Consider the following 19,593-nt stretch of genomic DNA (forward strand, 5'->3'; position numbering starts at 1 on the left):
CTTTATTATTTAATTTGGAAATTCTGGTTAAGGTTTTGCATGTAAGCACACATAGGTTAATATCTCAGCAACTACTTGATGTATTGCATTGAGACTTTATACAATGGTACTCAACCATCTAATCTACTTAAATAACCAAGTAAGATAACTCTAGTTTGCATTTAATTCAAATTATGGCCCTTTTTTAATCGACATAGACATTCGAATACATCATGTATTGCATTGAATGTTTATACACAGGCTCCCAAACATTCAAGCTTCTTAATAAATCAGGAAAGATTAAACTCTATCTTGCATATTATATAATTTTTGCCCCTTTATTATGCGACTTAGAAATTCTGGTTAAGGTTTTGCCTCAATCCAAACATAGGTTAATATATCAGCAACTACTTTATGTATTGCATTGAGACTTTATACAATGGTACTCAACCACCCAACCTACTTAGATAACCAAGTTAGATAACTGTATTTTGCAAATAATGGCCCTTTATTATTGGACATAGAAATTCTGGTTAAAATTTTGCATGTAACAACATTTATGTTAATATCTCGGCAAATACATCATGTATTGCATTGAAATCTAATCTAATTTTACAGTGATCCATGTTTCGCCAAAACTTTTTAATCCTTACACTGAAAAGCGGCGGAATAGTCGAGCGCGTTGTCTCTGTGACAGCTCTTGTTTCTTGACTATACTGGTGCAGATTTGCTCCCCCTACAACCAGAATATTCTTTTATTATGATAATTAAATTGAATTTTTTCCCCTGCAGTTTCAGAATCAAAGATTAAAATAATGATAAAAATAAGTGAATTCAGATGCATTACCAGAAAAACTCCAAAAAACATAAGAATGTCCATTTAAGATTGTAAATATTACACAAATTATACTGAACATAAATAGTGACCTTAGCTTAATCCTGTTATTAGGGACTTAAAACATTTCGGGAAATTGGGTTATTAGCTGGTATCTAGCAAAGTTATGTAGATTAAAAAAGTACTTCAGTAAAGCTGTGGTTGTTCGAACAAGTGGATCACTCGAGGTTTGAGCTTTGTCCCCGGCATCCTTGAGCGATCCCAGTTTTACTTTACATACAACTTTGTCAGACTTATAAGCTATTAAAACACCTAAATCGGTATAACATTAACCTGGCATGTCCGGCATGAGGATGCATGTGTCTGTTGTTTTGCTTGCAGGTGTGTCCATGCAGGCTCTGGATGTTGTAAGTCTTGCACACTCTTCAATCTTAGATTTTAGAAAATTTGTCTGGATAAAATGATAGCTTTGTATTTTGCTGTTGGTGTCATTGTGCAAAAATTTGAAGAACCATGACCATAACTCAAATTGTTCAAGATATTTGAATGAACCTTGGTACACATGTTGCTAGAGGCAATGTCTCACATGTATAACAAGACCCATAACTCTGGCTTTGGTAATTATCAAGGTATGCTTCCTGTTCATTATTGAAAATAACAGACGATCGTTGGTGTTCGCCCACAGGCTCTCTTGTTTCTCATTAGCACATTGAATGGAAGAACAAAACTTTCTTCTCTCTACAGTTCAGCATTGAATGCCTGCATAGAGTAGATATATATATAACAAACTTTAAGTTATAGTGTGCCTAAACTTCAGCTTGAGCATTTAATTCTTTAAGTGATTATTTTAAGGAAAACTTAATATACCTACCAAATGTTGTTTGATAAAATGTTGTTATCAAAAGCCATGTAATTAAGTCATTAAGACTGGTCTCCTTGTGAAAATAAACTTATGAACAGTATAATATGCCTTTGGTTCAATAAGATTGGATTTACCAAAGTGTCCTTGGTTTAATGACTAGGGTCCATGTTTAGGAACAGCCTCATGTCTGAGTCCAGACTTACTCAAAACTGCCAATCTTAATTTTGTTGTAACTTCCATTCTCTATGGTGTACTGATTGCTTAAAATAAATCATAATCATAATTTAGAAGTTTAATAGAATTTACATGTAATTCAGAAAAGGGATTGGAACATTCTTCTCATTTAATAAAATGATTTTCTAAATTGGGTCCATGATGACAAACACTCTCAGGTCTGACTCTAGACTCGCACTCATAAAAGCACTTAATATATAAATACAAAAAAATCATCATTATTCCATTCATTTTACAAATATAAATTTAAGAATTACTTGTACTCAACTAGAAATAAAGTTAAAATGAGGATGAAGATTTGCAGTTTTGCCACCTGAGTCTGAACTCAGACTTAAGACTGTTTGTAATCATTGCCCAAGAGGTGTAAGTCTTAGTTTTTTTTGCGCATAAACAATTCACTTCCCATTTTTGCCCCCTAGAATGAGGACAATGGTGGGGATTCAAGTGACACTGCCTCCCTGTATACAGACTCCACGAGGTCCAACTCCCCGTGCAAGGCCCTCGACTACAGCATTACAGCGCAGATCTCACAGACTGGTAAGTGTGAGGTTCAACAAGGGGATTACAGTTAGAGTTCCTCTCTGTACATACACTCTACAAGTTCCATTTCCCCATGTGTTAGCCCAACTACAACAAGAATGCCCTGATCACAACTTCAGGTACCGGTAAGTATGAGGCCCTTCAAGGGGATTCTAGTGACTTAATCTCCCTTGTACACAGACTCCTTGTGCAAGGCCCCTGACTTCAGCATTAATGTCCAGATCTAACAGTCTGTTAAGTTTTATGCCCCACAAGGGGATTCCATTGACCGCCTTCCATTTAAAGACCTCGACTACAGCATTAATGCCAGGATCTCACAGACTGGTAAGTGTGAGGCCCCATAAAGGAATTTTAGCCACAGTGCCTTCCTGTACTGTTCACTGTTTCCAGGAGGTCAAACGCAAGAATGATACGCATTCAACTACAGCATTATCTCCCAGATATCACATACTGTTAAGTATGAGGTCCCACAAGGGGATTCCAGTTTCAATACCCTGTACACAGACTCCACATGGTGATTGTAATGTGGTCATGTTACGATGTAGATGGTTGATGTTGAATGAAATGTGATCATGTTACAATGTTCAGGCTGATTGTTTAATGTTATGTGATCATGTTACAATGTTGTGGGTGATTGTTGAATGTTATCTGATCATGTTACAATCTTGTGGGTGATTGTTAAATGTACTGTGATCATGTTACAATGTTGAGGGTTGAAAGAAAATTATTTGTAATGACCTTCTTATTTCATGTTATGTAGAAGGTTTTAGTTTTATCATTTGATATACAACTGTACTACTTTGCTTTGTTTCTCTAGGCATTATTACAGAGTCTGAGAAGACAGGGAAATCGTACGCGGTGTTCTCTATCCGTGTGACGAAAAGTGTAGAAGATGAAGAGGAAATATTTGACGTGTACAGGAGATACAGCGATTTCCACGACCTTCAGATGATCATGACTGAAAAAGTGAGGCTGATATTGCCTTTGGTGTATTCAGTTATCAATGATAAAACTTTATAATGTAGGGCTTAGCAACAACATAGGTCTAAGAGAAAAAAAGATAGGACTGAGCAATGATATAGGACTAAGCAATGATATATGGCTGAGCAATGATATAGGGCTGAGCAATGATATATGGCTAAGCATTGATATATGGCTGAGCAATGATATATGGCTGAGCAATGATATAGGGCTTAGCATTGATATATGGCTGAGCAATGATATAGGGCTAAACAATGATATAGGGCTGAGCAATGATATATGGCTAAACAATGATATAGGGCTGAGCAATGATATAAGCTGAGCAATGATATGGGGCTGAGCAATGATATAGGGCTGAGCATGATATAGGGCTGAGTAATGATACAGGGCTGAGTAATTATAGAGGACTGAGCAATGATACAGGACTGAGCAATGATAGAGGACTGAGCAATGATATAGGGCTGATTAATTATAGAGGATTGAGCAATGATATAGGGCTGAGTAATTATACAGGACTGAGCAATGATACAGGCCTGAGCAATGATAGAGGACTGAGCAATGATATAGGGCTGAGTAATTATAGAGGACTGAGCAATGATACAGGACTGAGCAATTATAGAGGACTGAGTAATGATAGAGGACTGAGCAATGATACAGGACTGAGCAATGATATATGGCTGAGTAATTATACAGGACTGAGTAATGATAGAGGACTGAGCAATGATATAGGGCTGATTAATTATAGAGGATTGAGCAATGATATAGGGCTGAGTAATTATACAGGACTGAGCAATGATAGAGGACTGAGCAATGATATAGGGCTGATTAATTATAGAGAATTGAGAAATGATATAGGGCTGAGTAATTATAGAGGACTGAGCAATGATACAGGACTGAGCAATTATAGAGGACTGAGTAATGATAGAGGACTGAGCAATGATACAGGACTGAGCAATGATAGAGGACTGAGTAATTATAGAGGACTGAGCAATGATAGAGGCCTTAGCAATGATATAGGGCTGAGTAATTATAGAGGACTGAGCAATGATACAGGACTGAGAAATTATAGAGGACTGAGTAATGATAGAGGACTGAGCAATGATACAGGACTGAGCAATGATATATGGCTGAGTAATTATACAGGACTGAGTAATTATAGAGGACTGTGCAATGATATAGGGCTGATTAATTATAGAGGATTGAGCAATGATATAGGGCTGAGTAATTATACAGGACTGAGCAATGATAGAGGACTGAGCAATGATATAGGGCTGATTAATTATAGAGAATTGAGAAATGATATAGGGCTGAGTAATTATAGAGGACTGAGCAATGATACAGGACTGAGCAATGATAGAGGACTGAGTAATTATAGAGGACTGAGCAATGATACAGGCCTGAGCAATGATAGAGGACTGAGTAATTATAGAGGACTGAGTAATTATACAGGACTGAGCAATGATGTAGGGCTGAGTAATTATACAGGACTGAGCAATGATAGAGGACTGCATAATTATAGAGGACTGAGTAGTTATAGAGGACTGAGTAATTATAGAGGACTGAGCAATGACAGAGGACTGAGCAATGATAGAGGACTGAGTAATTATAGAGGACTGAGTAATTATACAGGACTGAGCAATGATGTAGGGCTGAGTAATTATACAGGACTGAGCAATGCTGTAGGGCTGAGTAATTATAGAGGACTGAGCAATGATACAGGCATGAGCAATGATAGAGGACTGAGTAATTATAGAGGACTGAGCAATGATACAGGACTGAGCAATGATATAGGAATGAGTAATTATAGAGGACTGAGCAATGATACAGGACTGAGCAATGATATAGGAATGAGTAATTATAGAGGACTGAGCAATGATACAGGACTGAGCAATGATATAGGAATGAGTAATTATAGAGGACTGAGCAATGAAACAGGACTGAGCAATGATATAGGAATGAGTAATTATAGAGGACTGAGCAATGATACAGGACTGAGCAATGATATAGGAATGAGTAATTATAGAGGACTGAGCAATGATACAGGACTGAGCAATGATATAGGAATGAGTAATTATAGAGGACTGAGTTATTATAAAGAACTGAGCAATGTTTTAGGAATGAGTAATTATAGAGGACTGAGCAATGATACAGGACTGAGCAATGATATAGGAATGAGTAATTATAGAGGACTGAGCAATGATACAGGACTGAGCAATGATATAGGAATGAGTAATTATAGAGGACTGAGCAATGAAACAGGACTGAGCAATGATATAGGAATGAGTAATTATAGAGGACTGAGTAATTATAGAGGACTGAGCAATGATACAGGACTGAGCATTTTCCTGGGCCAGCTTTTCAACATTGAAAGTACTGAGCAAACGCTGGTTGTATTGTATTGAATTTAATTTAATGCTTTTCTGTTTTAGCTTCCAACCTTTTATGGACCATCCCTACCTCCAAAATCTCTTCTGAAGAGCACAAACAAGGACTTCCTTGAAAAACGACGAAAAGCTCTCGACAATTATCTTCAGGTATGGCCTGGTTTGGTAACCTGTCATCCGATGATGAAGTACTTGCCCAAAGTGCTATATCATATTATGTATAATAAATAAAATCATACAAACTTTTTAAATCTTATGTCAAATACCAAATGACATGGCCTGATTTAAGTCAAGTGTACTTACATGTATTTCAGACGTTGCTTTCACCCAAGCTGTGGGAACAGCATCCTGGTGTTCGTGAATTTGTGTTGAAGTTTCTTTCTAAGGGCATCTGGGAGCGACACAAAAGTGAACTCGCTAGAAAGGTATTGAAACCCACACATGTGACTTTTGTCAGTATATTTGATAATATTTAGGAATAAAGAAATAACTGGTTTCACTAGGCATCTTTTTATTAACTGTCTGCCTGACAGGAAAAAGAGTCCACAAGAAACTTTTTTCATCTAACCTGTAAAACATAAACATTTAAATGTTGAAAACGTTTGCTACAATGTTGACATTTTTTTATATTATCATGAAATATGTTTATAGTGTTACTTTGCATCTGTAACTTATCCATGGTCTAGTGGTAATGACCTTGTCTAAAAATCCAAACTTCCAGGGATAGATTATAAATTCTGCCACCAATCTGATATTATATTTTTTCTTTTTTTGTTTGTTATTTTTCAAAAAAAAAGTTTTGTTTTTATTTCTGACTTTCATGGTTGTAAATTTGATTTTTTTTTATATTTGATTACTTGTACTTTAATACTGCAACTTATTGGCCCTTTAGCCTGTATATGTATTGAATATGGGGTTTGACACAAATATTGGCCTGACATCGCAGCTTTTTGGAAATACATTTAAGCTTTCTCAATTCATTCAAGTAAACTCTTCAAGAAAACCTGCCCCCAATTTGGCAATGTTACACAAACTCAAATCCTGTGATTTACTGGGCAAAGATATTGTTAGGATAAATCAGTCAATTGAAAGTAGTTACTGTCATTCAGATTTTACATACAGAAACACCAAAAGAACATTGTTAATTGCTCATTTATATCGCAGATGGACACAATAGTCAACCCTCTGAAGACAGTGGGCAACGCTGTGATAAACCAGACAGAGAACATCAAACATCTCTCCTCCGACGGCTTCAGTAAACTCAGAGGGGTCAGTTCTGGAGTTTTTGTTTAATCTTTCATTTCCTGATTAAGTTAAGTCTGGGATCATATAACAGATGCAATTTACGTTAATCTTGTAACACAATCATGTTGCCAGAGACAATAAGCACATGTACTTTATAGCAAGGCCCATAACTCTGACTTTCATATAAGTCGAGTTATCTTCCTTTTTCCCCAAAACCAGCAAGAGAAAAACAGCCATTGATGTATAATTTTGGCAGATTAATCAATGATTCTGTGAACATTTTCTAAAGACTTTGTAAATTTTGTCTGGTGATGATTTTTCAATAAGATTCCCAATAATCACCATTGCTTCCATGTGGTTTAAACACTTCTGTCACTATTGTGTAATTTTCCTCCATTTATTTCCAGAACTCGCTCAACAAAGGCCACTCAAAATCTACACTTCAGGGAACAAAAGTAGCTGCTGGGCTGGACCCAGAGGTGAGTAAAAATTCATCATTTAACATAACATACAAAACAGCTTTATGTTCATGTTTGTGCTATCAAAAGGCTCGTGCATGTTTAATTTAATTTGCTTCTTCTTGGTTTCTATCATTGTTCAGTTATACACATTGTTTTACAAAAGACAAGTACAGACGTGCATTTACATTAGTCCTCCTGCACCCTTGTTGGAAAAAAGACGTCCTAAAACATTCATCAGTGTCGCCTGCAGGGCATGCCAGACACATAGGGGTTAATTTGTCAGGTGTGGATGTCCAGGTCATCAACATCATACTTTTGTTTCGGATAAAAAAAATGTGGTTAGCTCATTGGTCACCCCCTGTTGATTTTAGGGTCAGTAGGTCGAGGTGACAGTCTGCACATCCATTGGTCATGGTCAGTAGATGACCCCTGTTGATTTTAGGGTCAGTAGGTCAAGGTGACAGTCTGCACATCCATTGGTCATGGTCAGTAGATGACCCCATGTTGATTTTAGGGTCAGTAGGTCGAGGTGACAGTCTGCACATCCATTGGTCATGGTCAGTAGATGACCCCTGTTGATTTTAGGGTCAGTAGGTCAAGGTGACAGTCTGCACATCCATTGGTCATGGTCAGTAGATGACCCCTGTTGATTTTAGGGTCAGTAGGTCGAGGTGACAGTCTGCACATTCATTGGTCATGGTCAGTAGATGACCCCATGTTGATTTTAGGGTCAGTAGGTCAAGGTGACAGTCTGCACATTCATTGGTCATGGTCAGTAGATGACCCCATGTTGATTTTAGGGTCAGTAGGTCGAGGTGACAGTCTGCACATTCATTGGTCATGGTCAGTAGATGACCCCATGTTGATTTTAGGGTCAGTAGGTCGAGGTGACAGTCTGCACATCCATTGGTCATGGTCAGTAGATGACCCCTGTTGATTTTAGGGTCAGTAGGTCAAGGTGACAGTCTGCACATCCAGTGGCATGGTCATGGTCAGTAGATGACCCCTGTTGATTTTAGGGTCAGTAGATCAAGGTGACAGTCTGCACATCCATTGGTCATGGTCAGTAGATGACCCCTGTTGATTTTAGGGTCAGTAGGTCACAGTGACAGTCTGCACATCCAGTGGTCATGGTCAGTAGATGACCCCTGTTGATTTTAGGGTCAGTAGGTCGAGGTGACAGTCTGCACATCCATTGGTCATGGTCAGTAAATGGCCCCTGTTGATTTTAGGGTCAGTAGATCAAGGTGACAGTCTGCACATCCACTTTGAAGAGTTCTATCTTGATAGTTACATGTTTATTCAAGTTATCATTATGTTGTTGCACAGATTAATGAGAATATTCCTCTGCGCATCCTGCTGCTGTTGATGGATGAGGTCTTTGACCTACGACACAAAAACCAGTGGCTGAGGCGGCAAATTTCACGAGTCTTGAAACAACTAATAAAATCACTTCTAGGGGACAGGATGAATAAGTAAGTAAAGCACACATAATGATATGATGTAGAAACTCTATATTTAAGGAGAACTACTTACGGACACAAAGGTATAAAACCACCGAGACACAAATATGCACACAACAAACATATTTCACAAGCATCAATTTACCGTAAAATGATGGGATTACCGCCTTCGAGCGATCAGTGAATCAAGTGTTCACTGGAGCATGAATCTACTGGGGGCTTAAACTTGTTTGTATGACCATAACCCCACACTTGTCTCTATATTTAAATCATTCTTTAGCAAACTTTTCAAAGAGTCATTTATTTTGGATCATTCAAGACACAGATTATTTAAATACAACCTTATAGTATTTAAGTAAATGCTTAGAGTTTGGAACAGGAACACTTTGAAAATGTCTTAGGTTGCAAGTTCTTTATACAAAGTTTGCACGAAACGTTCTTCATATGAAACGTACCTCAACATATAATAGATATTAATAACCGGAATACCTCTTGAAAATTTGATTGTGATCACAAACATAAGAACTTCAAGGCATTGAGAAACTTGTGGAAAAAATAGCATTGAAAACCATGAAATTGACATTTCACACTGAGCAAAAACCTTGCCATGAAATGTTTTGTGGTTTATTCTGAACATTAACCCTCACACCTGATCATTTTACATTTGATATATTCGATGTGCATATGTTTTCTCCTAATAAGGTATAAGTTTCATCCAATTCTGGCTTAAAACAAATGGTTTCGAAACTGTTTCTAAATGCCCCTTAGTGGTTTTTTCATGGGCATCTTGCGACCACAGTTTAACCTATAGAAAACATGAGAAAAAGAAAAGAAAAAAATAATACAAACAGGTGGTCATTAAAGCAAGTAACTGATCTTTATGGTTTCCAAATATAAAAGGATGAAAATAATACATAATAAGCTACAACATAGCCTGTATATATGGGAAGATAACAGTCTCTGGTATTAAATTGTATTTATTCTTTTAAGACGCCATGATGAGTCACAGTTCGTCGTGCCAAAGGAGTTGTTATTTAAAGCTGCACATAGAAAGGCTTCCAATTCCTATTTTTGATTAAAGTATTCAATTCTTAACAATATGTCGCCCAACATATCTTATATGCTATAATCTTTACATTAATAATTGGTTGAATGAATTGGCTCCTGTAAACAATCTTTACAAACAGCCCTTGTATTTGGATCACACTATTTTCTACTAGTTATGGCCCTTACATTGTCAAAATTTGACCAAATTAACATTCCAAAAAATCTGAGAGCTCAAAGCAGTTGACATAATCAATCGCAGAATTCTGATATATATTTTTGTTTACAGGAAGATAGTAGAGCATGTAGACTTGATGACCTCTGCAGACCAGGTGGCCGTGTACATCAAGACTTTCAGGTGGGTTGACAAATTGGAACCTGGATTGCATTTCAACAGGTTCTAAGTGGCATGCTATAAAAGAATACATGGGATTTTTTATGGCTTTTACCCCCTACTGCTTAAAAGGTATTCATAATTATCATTTAAATATCATTAAAATAAGACTAAAAAATTGCTATGTAGGAGTTGGACTAAAAAATTAAAGCACTGTAAATATTATCATTTTAAGCTTGTCCACAACACAGTGATGCTGGTCATAGAACAGTCTTGTACAACATTTGACTATTGTCTAAAAACCTGACAAACCTACCAGTAGTTAATAAATGCATGTGTTAACAGTGAAAAGTTCTAACCTGAGGGTGTATTGTCCGTGCCTTGTCAAAGCTAGGCACAACGAAACAGTGATGCAAACCATTTAACATTCTTGCATATGATTCTTATTATGCTTATGCATCTTTTTGATAAAAAAGAAAATGTACATATTCTTTTCAGGGAATCATTCTGGCCGGAGGGGGTTCTAGCTGAGCCCAGACCTGAGCGGAACCATCTTGAGAAGATGCGAACAAGGGTTGTGTGTAAAACGAAGATGCACGGAAGCATTCCAGGTATATTCAGAATTTGTTTTATAACTTTTTTATCATTCTGGCTTTTGTAAAAAAACAACTTGTTGTGGACTTTACTCTAATTATACACTCGGTTCACAATGTGAAGTTTGGGGCCATATAGTAATCACAGGCATCACATCTGTCCCACTTGTTTGTCCTGTCCATAATTGTATTATTATACCCCCAACCTCTTAGTTGTATGGGATACTTAGGGATCACCTTGTCTTGTCAGTCCGTCCTGCGACATCAGGACAAGTCAACTTTTGGTGCATTGCACAAAAACCTGGCAGCTGTATTTTTTGAGTAATTGCCCTTTGTTGATTTCCATACTTATTTTTTTGTCGGGCGTTTAACTAGAAAAATTATTTGAGGAATTGACTTCAAACTTCATAAACAGATAGATCTCATTGAGGAGAAGTGCAGTGCACAAGAACCATAACTCTTGCAGCAGTATTTTGCGTTATTTGTCATTGTTAAATTTCATACTTATTTCTTGTTTGGAGTATTTTTTAACCATATACATATAGATCTAATTGAGGAGAAATATTGCCCCAGGAACAATAACTCTTGCTGCAGTATTGGCTTCAGTTTTTGCCTTTTGTTAATTTTCTTACTTATTTTTTGTATGGAGAAAAGTATTTGAGGAAAATCTCATTCGAGGCGAAGTGCAGTGCACACGAATCATAACTCTGAGTGCAGATATGACAGTCTATTGCGGCCCTTGTTATACTTTTTTGTTAACTTCCCTACAAAACTTTATAGGTTTTTTAGGTATTGACTTCAACTGTACAAAAGAAACATAATTCTGTGTTTTGTGTTTAAATTTTGCTATGCATCAACGAAAATTTTATGCCTTAAGTTATTATTTCCCATGTTATATTCCTTATTTCTATATACAGTAGGACCATTAACTTCATTGATGCATTCTAACAGACATAGGGCATTTAATGAGCATACATCACTCCCTGTGAGAAGGTGGTGTAGTGGGGATATTTATCACATCCAGTGATAGCTCTAGTTCATGGTGGGATTCTGAAACAATTCAACAGAAGTGACCACCAGAAGATGACAACCTTTTGTGTACTTAAAATCTTAGTAAGAAACTTCAAGGTGAAGGACACTGCCCACCTCAGAACTTTGTCAGTATTGCTATGTAAGCTCATGAATGAATTAATGATGATAGTATTTCATTACCAGTCCATTATCCATAATTGGATTCGAAAAAATAATATCGTACAGGTGACCACCATATGTTTCGTACACCACATTCTGGTCCATTGTGTCAATGTTACAGAACACCTCAGAACGTGGTCAGTTTTGACATATAAGTGAAAATGCATCCATATGATGTTCATCACAGTCTGATGTCGGATACAGATAACAATTTGTTTTGTAATATTTCATTACTACTTGCTGGATGTAAAAGCATGTATGGGTATGAAGTAGTTGACAGGTTATCAAGACTTGATAAGTTTGAATATTGAAGTATCTTATAAAACATGTGTTTGTTTTTGAGACAGTCAACCGTAATTATAGTATCTGTTGATAAAGATTCTTCCTTCATACATCACTGAAGTAATATACATGTAGGTTGTATATCATGGAACTTATATACATGTAGGTTGTATATCACTTAAGTTGTATACATGTAGGTTGTATATCATGGAACTTATATACATGTAGGTTGTATATCACTTAAGTTATATACATGTAGGTTGTATAGTAGTGATGCTATATACATGTAGGTTGTATATCACTAAAGTTGTATACATGTAGGTTGTATATCATGGAACTTATATACATGTAGGTTGTATATCACTGAACTTATATACATGTAGGTTGTATATCACTTAAGTTGTATACATGTAGGTTGTATATCACTGATGTTATATACATGTAGGTTGTATATCACTAAAGTTATATACATGTAGGTTGTATATCACTAAAGTTGTATACATGTAGGTTGTAAATCACTAAAGTTATATACATGTAGGTTGTATATCACTTAAGTTGTATACATGTAGGTTGTAAATCACTAAAGTTGTATACATGTAGATTGTATATCACTTAAGTTGTATACATGTAGGTTGTAAATCACTAAAGTTATATACATGTAGATTGTATATCACTGAAGTTGTATACATGTAGGTTGTAAATCACTAAAGTTGTATACATGTAGGTTGTATATCACTTAAGTTGTATACATGTAGGTTGTAAATCACCTAAGTTGTATACATGTAGGTTGTAAATCACCTAAGTTGTATACATGTAGGTTGTATATCACTTAAGTTATATACATGTAGGTTGTAAATCACTAAAGTTATATACATGTAGGTTGTATATCACTAAAGTTATATACATGTTGGTTGTATAGTAGTGATGCTATATACATGTAGGTTGTAAATCACTTAAGTTATATACATGTAGGTTGTATATCACTGAACTTATATACATGTAGGTTGTATATCACTTAAGTTGTATACATGTAGGTTGTATATCACTAAAGTTATATACATGTAGGTTGTATATCACTAAAGTTGTATACATGTAGGTTGTAAATCACTAAAGTTGTATAAATGTAGGTTGTATATCACTTAAGTTGTATACATGTAGGTTGTATATCACTAAAGTTGTATACATGGAAGTTGTATATCACTAAAGTTGTATACATGGAAGTTGTATATCACTAAAGTTGTATACATGTAGGTTGTAAATCACTAAAGTTGTATACATGTAGGTTGTAAATCACTAAAGTTATATACATGTAGATTGTATATCACTTAAGTTGTATACATGTAGGTTGTATATGACTGAAGTTATATAACTTATGGTTGTATATCACTAAAGTTGTATACATGTAGGTTGTATATCACTAAAGTTGTATACATGTAGATTGTATATCACTTAAGTTGTATACATGTAGGTTGTAAATCACTAAAGTTGTATACATGTAGGTTGTAAATCACTAAAGTTGTATACATGTAGATTGTATATCACTTAAGTTGTATACATGTAGGTTGTAAATCACCTAAGTTGTATACATGTAGGTTGTAAATCACCTAAGTTGTATACATGTAGGTTGTATATCACTTAAGTTATATACATGTAGGTTGTAAATCACTAAAGTTATATACATGTAGGTTGTATATCACTAAAGTTATATACATGTTGGTTGTATAGTAGTGATGCTTGTAGGTTGTAAATCACTTAAGTTGTATACATGTAGGTTGTAAATCACTAAAGTTATATACATGTAGGTTGTATATCACTAAAGTTGTATACATGTAGGTTGTATATCACTAAAGTTGTATACATGTAAGTTGTATATCACTTAAGTTGTATACATGTAGGTTGTATATCACTAAAGTTGTATACATGGAAGTTGTATATCACTAAAGTTGTATACATGGAAGTTGTATATCACTAAAGTTGTATACATGTAGGTTGTAAATCACTAAAGTTGTATACATGTAGGTTGTAAATCACTAAAGTTATATACATGTAGATTGTATATCACTTAAGTTGTATACATGTAGGTTGTATATGACTGAAGTTATATAACTTATGGTTGTATATCACTAAAGTTGTATACATGTAGGTTGTATATCACTAAAGTTATATACATGTAGGTTGTAAATCACTAAAGTTATATACATGTAGATTGTATATCACTAAAGTTGTATACATGTAGGTTGTAAATCACCTATGTTGTATACATGTAGGTTGTATATCACTTAAGTTATATACATGTAGGTTGTAAATCACCTAAGTTATATACATGTAGATTGTATATCACTTAAGTTATATACATGTAGGTTGTAAATCACTAAAGTTATATACATGTAGATTGTATATCACTTAAGTTATATACATGTAGGTTGTAAATCACTAAAGTTATATACATGTAGATTGTATATCACTTAAGTTGTATATGACTGAAGTTATATAACTTATGGTTGTATATCACTAAAGTTGTATACATGTAGGTTGTATATCACTAAAGTTATATACATGTAGGTTGTAAATCACTAAAGTTATATACATGTAGATTGTATATCACTTAAGTTGTATACATGTAGGTTGTAAATCACTTAAGTTGTATACATGTAGGTTGTAAATCACTTAAGTTGTATACATGTAGGTTGTATATCACCTAAGTTGTATACATGTAGGTTGTATATCACTAAAGTTGTATACATGTAGGTTGTATATCACTAAAGTTGTATACATGTAGATTGTATATCACTAAAGTTGTATACATGTAGGTTGTATATCACTTAAGTTGTATACATGTAGGTTGTATATCACTAAAGTTGTATACATGTAGATTGTATATCACTAAAGTTGTATACATGTAGGTTGTATATCACTTAAGTTGTGTACATGTAGGTTGTATATCACCTAAGTTGTATACATGTAGGTTGTATATCACTTAAGTTGTATACATGTAGGTTGTATATCACTTAAGTTGTATACATGTAGATTGTATATCACTAAAGTTGTATACATGTAGATTGTATATCACTAAAGTTGTATACATGTAGGTTGTATATCACTTAAGTTGTGTACATGTAGGTTGTATATCACCTAAGTTGTATACATGTAGGTTGTATATCACTTAAGTTGTATACATGTAGGTTGTATATCACTTAAGTTGTATACATGTAGATTGTATATCACTAAAGTTGTATACATGTAGATTGTATATCACTAAAGTTGTATACATGTAGGTTGTATATCACTTAAGTTGTATACATGTAGATTGTATATCACTAAAGTTGTATACATGTAGGTTGTATATCACTTAAGTTGTATACATGTAGGTTGTATATCACCTAAGTTGTATACATGTAGGTTGTATATCACTTAAGTTGTATACATGTAGATTTTATATCACTTAAGTTGTATACATGTAGGTTGTATATCACCTAAGTTGTATACATGTAGGTTGTATATCACTTAAGTTGTATACATGTAGGTTGTATATCACTTAAGTTGTATACATGTAGGTTGTATATCACCTAAGTTGTATACATGTAGGTTGTATATCACCTAAGTTGTATACATGTAGGTTGTATATCACCTAAGTTGTATACATGTAGGTTGTATATCACTAAAGTTGTATACATGTAGGTTGTATATCACTTAAGTTGTATACATGTAGGTTGTATATCACCTAAGTTGTATACATGTAGGTTGTATATCACTTAACTTGTATACATGTAGGTTGTATATCACTTAAGTTGTATACATGTAGGTTGTATATCACCTAAGTTGTATACATGTAGGTTGTATATCACTGAACTTATATACATGTAGGTTGTATATCATGGAACTTATATACATGTAGGTTGTATATCACTGAACTTATATACATGTAGGTTGTATATCACTTAAGTTGTATACATGTAGGTTGTATATCACTGAAGTTATATACATGTTGGTTGTATAGTAGTGATGCTATATACATGTAGGTTGTATATCACTAAAGTTATATACATGTAGGTTGTATATCACTAAAGTTGTATACATGTAGGTTGTATATCACTAAAGTTATATACATGTAGGTTGTATATCACTAAAGTTATATACATGTAGGTTGTATATCACTAAAGTTATATACATGTAGGTTGTATATCACTAAAGTTGTATACATGTAGGTTGTATATCACTGAAGTTTTATACATGTAAATTGTATATCATGAAGTTATATACATGTAGGTTGTATATCACTGAAGTTTTATACATGTAAATTGTATATCATGAAGTTAAATACAAGTAGGTTGTATATAATTAAGTTATATATATATATGTTGGTTGTATATTAGTGATGTTATATACAAATTTACGTGTTGGTTGTATATTAGTGATGTTTTATATATATAGCTTGAAATGATAAACCTGAGGATTTAAGTACCTTAAGTGACAAATTAGTTTGTTTGTTACTTCGTAAAGCATTCATTATTATTATGAAGTGTGATTATTAATGTGTGCGTACAAATTTGTTTCAGATGAGTTACGTCACTTCCTGGGCAGCGACACAGTGAGAATCGGAACCAGTCGCGTGTTTGACATGTTCCAATATCGCAGTCTCAATCGACGTCTAGTGTACGTCGTCCTCGAGGGTGTTATTGAAACGCTGTTCCCTCAGAATCGGTTTAATGAAATGTTCAGGAAAATGCATTCCCAGTCTTCAAGGTTAAAAGTGCGGATGGACGATAGTTACGGGTCTCCTAGTTTGCGGAAATCTTGATGAAGTGTGCATAGATTTAGAGTATTTATTCAGTTTTAATTTATTTAAGTCTTTGTGCAGATAAACTACTGTTTTAATTATATGAAAACTGTTCTAGGGAAAATCTGCCGAATTTAAAAAATATTTTATATTTTTGAATGAACAAATAATTAATCTCCTTCAATACTACATTAATATATGAAATTCATTGGATTTACATAGTGACCACTGGTCGAAATTAGCACAAGCCAGTTAGCCTTTTAACTGGTCAAAAGCCCATGAGAGCAGACAGTCTTAATTCTGAGACTCCACTCAAGACTCAGAAAAACATTTTTATTAAAAGTTGTCTTTATTCCATTTCTTTTACAAAGATATAGCAAAATGTTAATAAAATTTCAAATATTTTAACACTTCTGCAAAATTCATTATTAGTACTTCCTTAAAAGTGAAGTCGCAATGGAATGAAGTTTTGCGGTTTTTCTGATTGAGTCTGAACTCAGATTTGAGACTGTTTGTTAATATGGCCCCTGGCTTGAATTTGTATGACAGATTTATGTAAGAGTTTGTGCGTGATCATCAAATAGTTTAAATTTGATGACCCAGTGTTCATGTTACAGTTTTATCTTTTGCAAAGTCATTTATCTGTAAGAGTGGAGGCCTAGATAAGTAATCATCCATATGTGTCAAAGTGACCCTGTTTTAGATGGCCTACATATTCAAGGTTATCTCACATTGTGCAATGAAATATATTTGTTGTCATAATCATATTATTATATAATTGTATAGCTCATTGTTCATATTATAATGCTGAATGCTGATTGTACATAGAACAATGTATATATGGATCTTAATTGCTCCACAGGATTTCAACAATGAATTTTCAGAAATTTTTAATTGTTTTTTTTTTTCTCTTCAAATTTTAAGAAATTGTATCATATAATTGTGAAATTATTGTCATTATTTTTTTGTTTATACCTGTAAAATTTCCTTCTTATATCTTGCATGATAAGATATGGAAACTAGAAAGAAATTATTTTCATATTTCATACTGACAGTGTGTTTTCAGTGTGTTTTCAGATTCTATATCACATTAGCCTAATGTAGGTGCGCAAATCTACTCCCATGATACTTTTTAATAGAAATAGGACAGATGTTGGCAATTTAAACGCTTTGTAAAAAAAAAAAAAATGTAGAGAAAATTTATTTTTAGTATTTTATTTAAAAAAAAGAAAGTGAATTTATATAATATATATAAAAGATACTTCTTTAGTTCGTTGATCTTCATGGTTGTATTTCTTCTTGTTGCTTATGTAAAGATACACCAGTTGTCAGGTCAGCGCACTGGCTTCTCACCAAGGCAACCCGGGTTCGATACCCGGCTTGGTCGCATGTGAGTTCGGTTAGTGGTTACCAAGCAGGACAAGTGGGTTTCCTCCGAGTACTCCCACACCACAAAACCACACTCCCACGCAACAACATCGCAACATGGTGCCAATGAGAGTGACATAGTATAAGATAAGGGATAATGTATCACTTTCTTCACAATTGTTGTAAAGTATTGAATGTTTAAACCGCACTCAACCTGTGGTCTCGTTGCACAAGCAACACAAAGTCGCACAACCCCTCAGATCAATTAACATAACATTCCCCCAGTATATATTTATATATCTTTGATAAATTGTGTTCATCTTTATTTAATTGAACATGTAATAGTAAAAACATATTTTCTTAAAGAAACCATTACTATTTGCTGACTGCCTTTCCATTTCGATGGAATTGTGAATTATATAATTCGTCAGACTTTTTCTGTATATGCCAGTAACTATATCGAGGGACATTTTAAATACCGAAATAATTGTTCTATGTTTTTTTCCAGTTTATACCCATATTTTTTTTTTATTTTTACATTCCAATTACCATGGCAGACAAAAATGCATTTCTTTTCAAAACTATTTCTTACTATTTTTTGATAGACTTTAAATGAGCATGCATTTTACAGGAAATTTCGAGATATTAAATAATGTTGTTGTGATTCCCTAGATTTTTATGATATTTTGTGTGTCCAACCTTGTTAATGTGATTGTTGTTTATAGATATCCATTAGTCCAGTTGTTATTTCTTTTTTTGGGAAAATCATTTGAAAAAATAAAAATACCAATTCAAACATTGTTTTTTTGTTTTGTTTTTATGCCCCCGAAGGTGGGCATATTAAAATCGCACCGTCCGTCCGTCCGTGTGTCCGGCTCAATAACTCGTGTCCGGGCTGTAAATTTCTCTTTTATGAACAGATTTTAAAATAACTTTCCAAATGTGTTCAACATACCTAGACGACGTGTCGCATGCAAGACCCGTGTCCCTACCTCTAAGGTCACGTTCACACTTAGGTGT

General features: G+C 34.3%; 1 protein-coding gene across 2 annotated transcripts in view; it reads left to right on the top strand.

The window, feature by feature from the left end:
- The window catches only part of LOC128240642 (sorting nexin-13-like), a 42,330-nt gene extending 22,967 nt beyond the window's left edge, over window positions 1-19,363 (top strand). The window contains exons 17-27 of one of the 2 annotated variants that reach the window (XM_052957355.1): window positions 1,196-1,221; window positions 2,330-2,447; window positions 3,268-3,416; window positions 5,861-5,965; window positions 6,130-6,240; window positions 6,980-7,084; window positions 7,468-7,539; window positions 8,851-8,996; window positions 10,318-10,386; window positions 10,861-10,973; window positions 16,985-19,363. In XM_052957355.1, coding sequence (XP_052813315.1) covers window positions 1,196-1,221; window positions 2,330-2,447; window positions 3,268-3,416; window positions 5,861-5,965; window positions 6,130-6,240; window positions 6,980-7,084; window positions 7,468-7,539; window positions 8,851-8,996; window positions 10,318-10,386; window positions 10,861-10,973; window positions 16,985-17,226 — 1,256 coding nt within the window. In that variant the 3' untranslated portion in view covers window positions 17,227-19,363. The remainder of the gene's footprint in view (window positions 1-1,195; window positions 1,222-2,329; window positions 2,448-3,267; window positions 3,417-5,860; window positions 5,966-6,129; window positions 6,241-6,979; window positions 7,085-7,467; window positions 7,540-8,850; window positions 8,997-10,317; window positions 10,387-10,860; window positions 10,974-16,984) is intronic. The other variant, XM_052957356.1, reaches the window with a different exon arrangement.
- Window positions 19,364-19,593: the final 230 nt, after the last annotated feature.

Source organism: Mya arenaria, chromosome 7, assembly GCF_026914265.1.
Source record: "Mya arenaria isolate MELC-2E11 chromosome 7, ASM2691426v1".
In the NCBI taxonomy this organism is placed as follows: Eukaryota; Metazoa; Mollusca; class Bivalvia; order Myida; family Myidae; genus Mya; species Mya arenaria.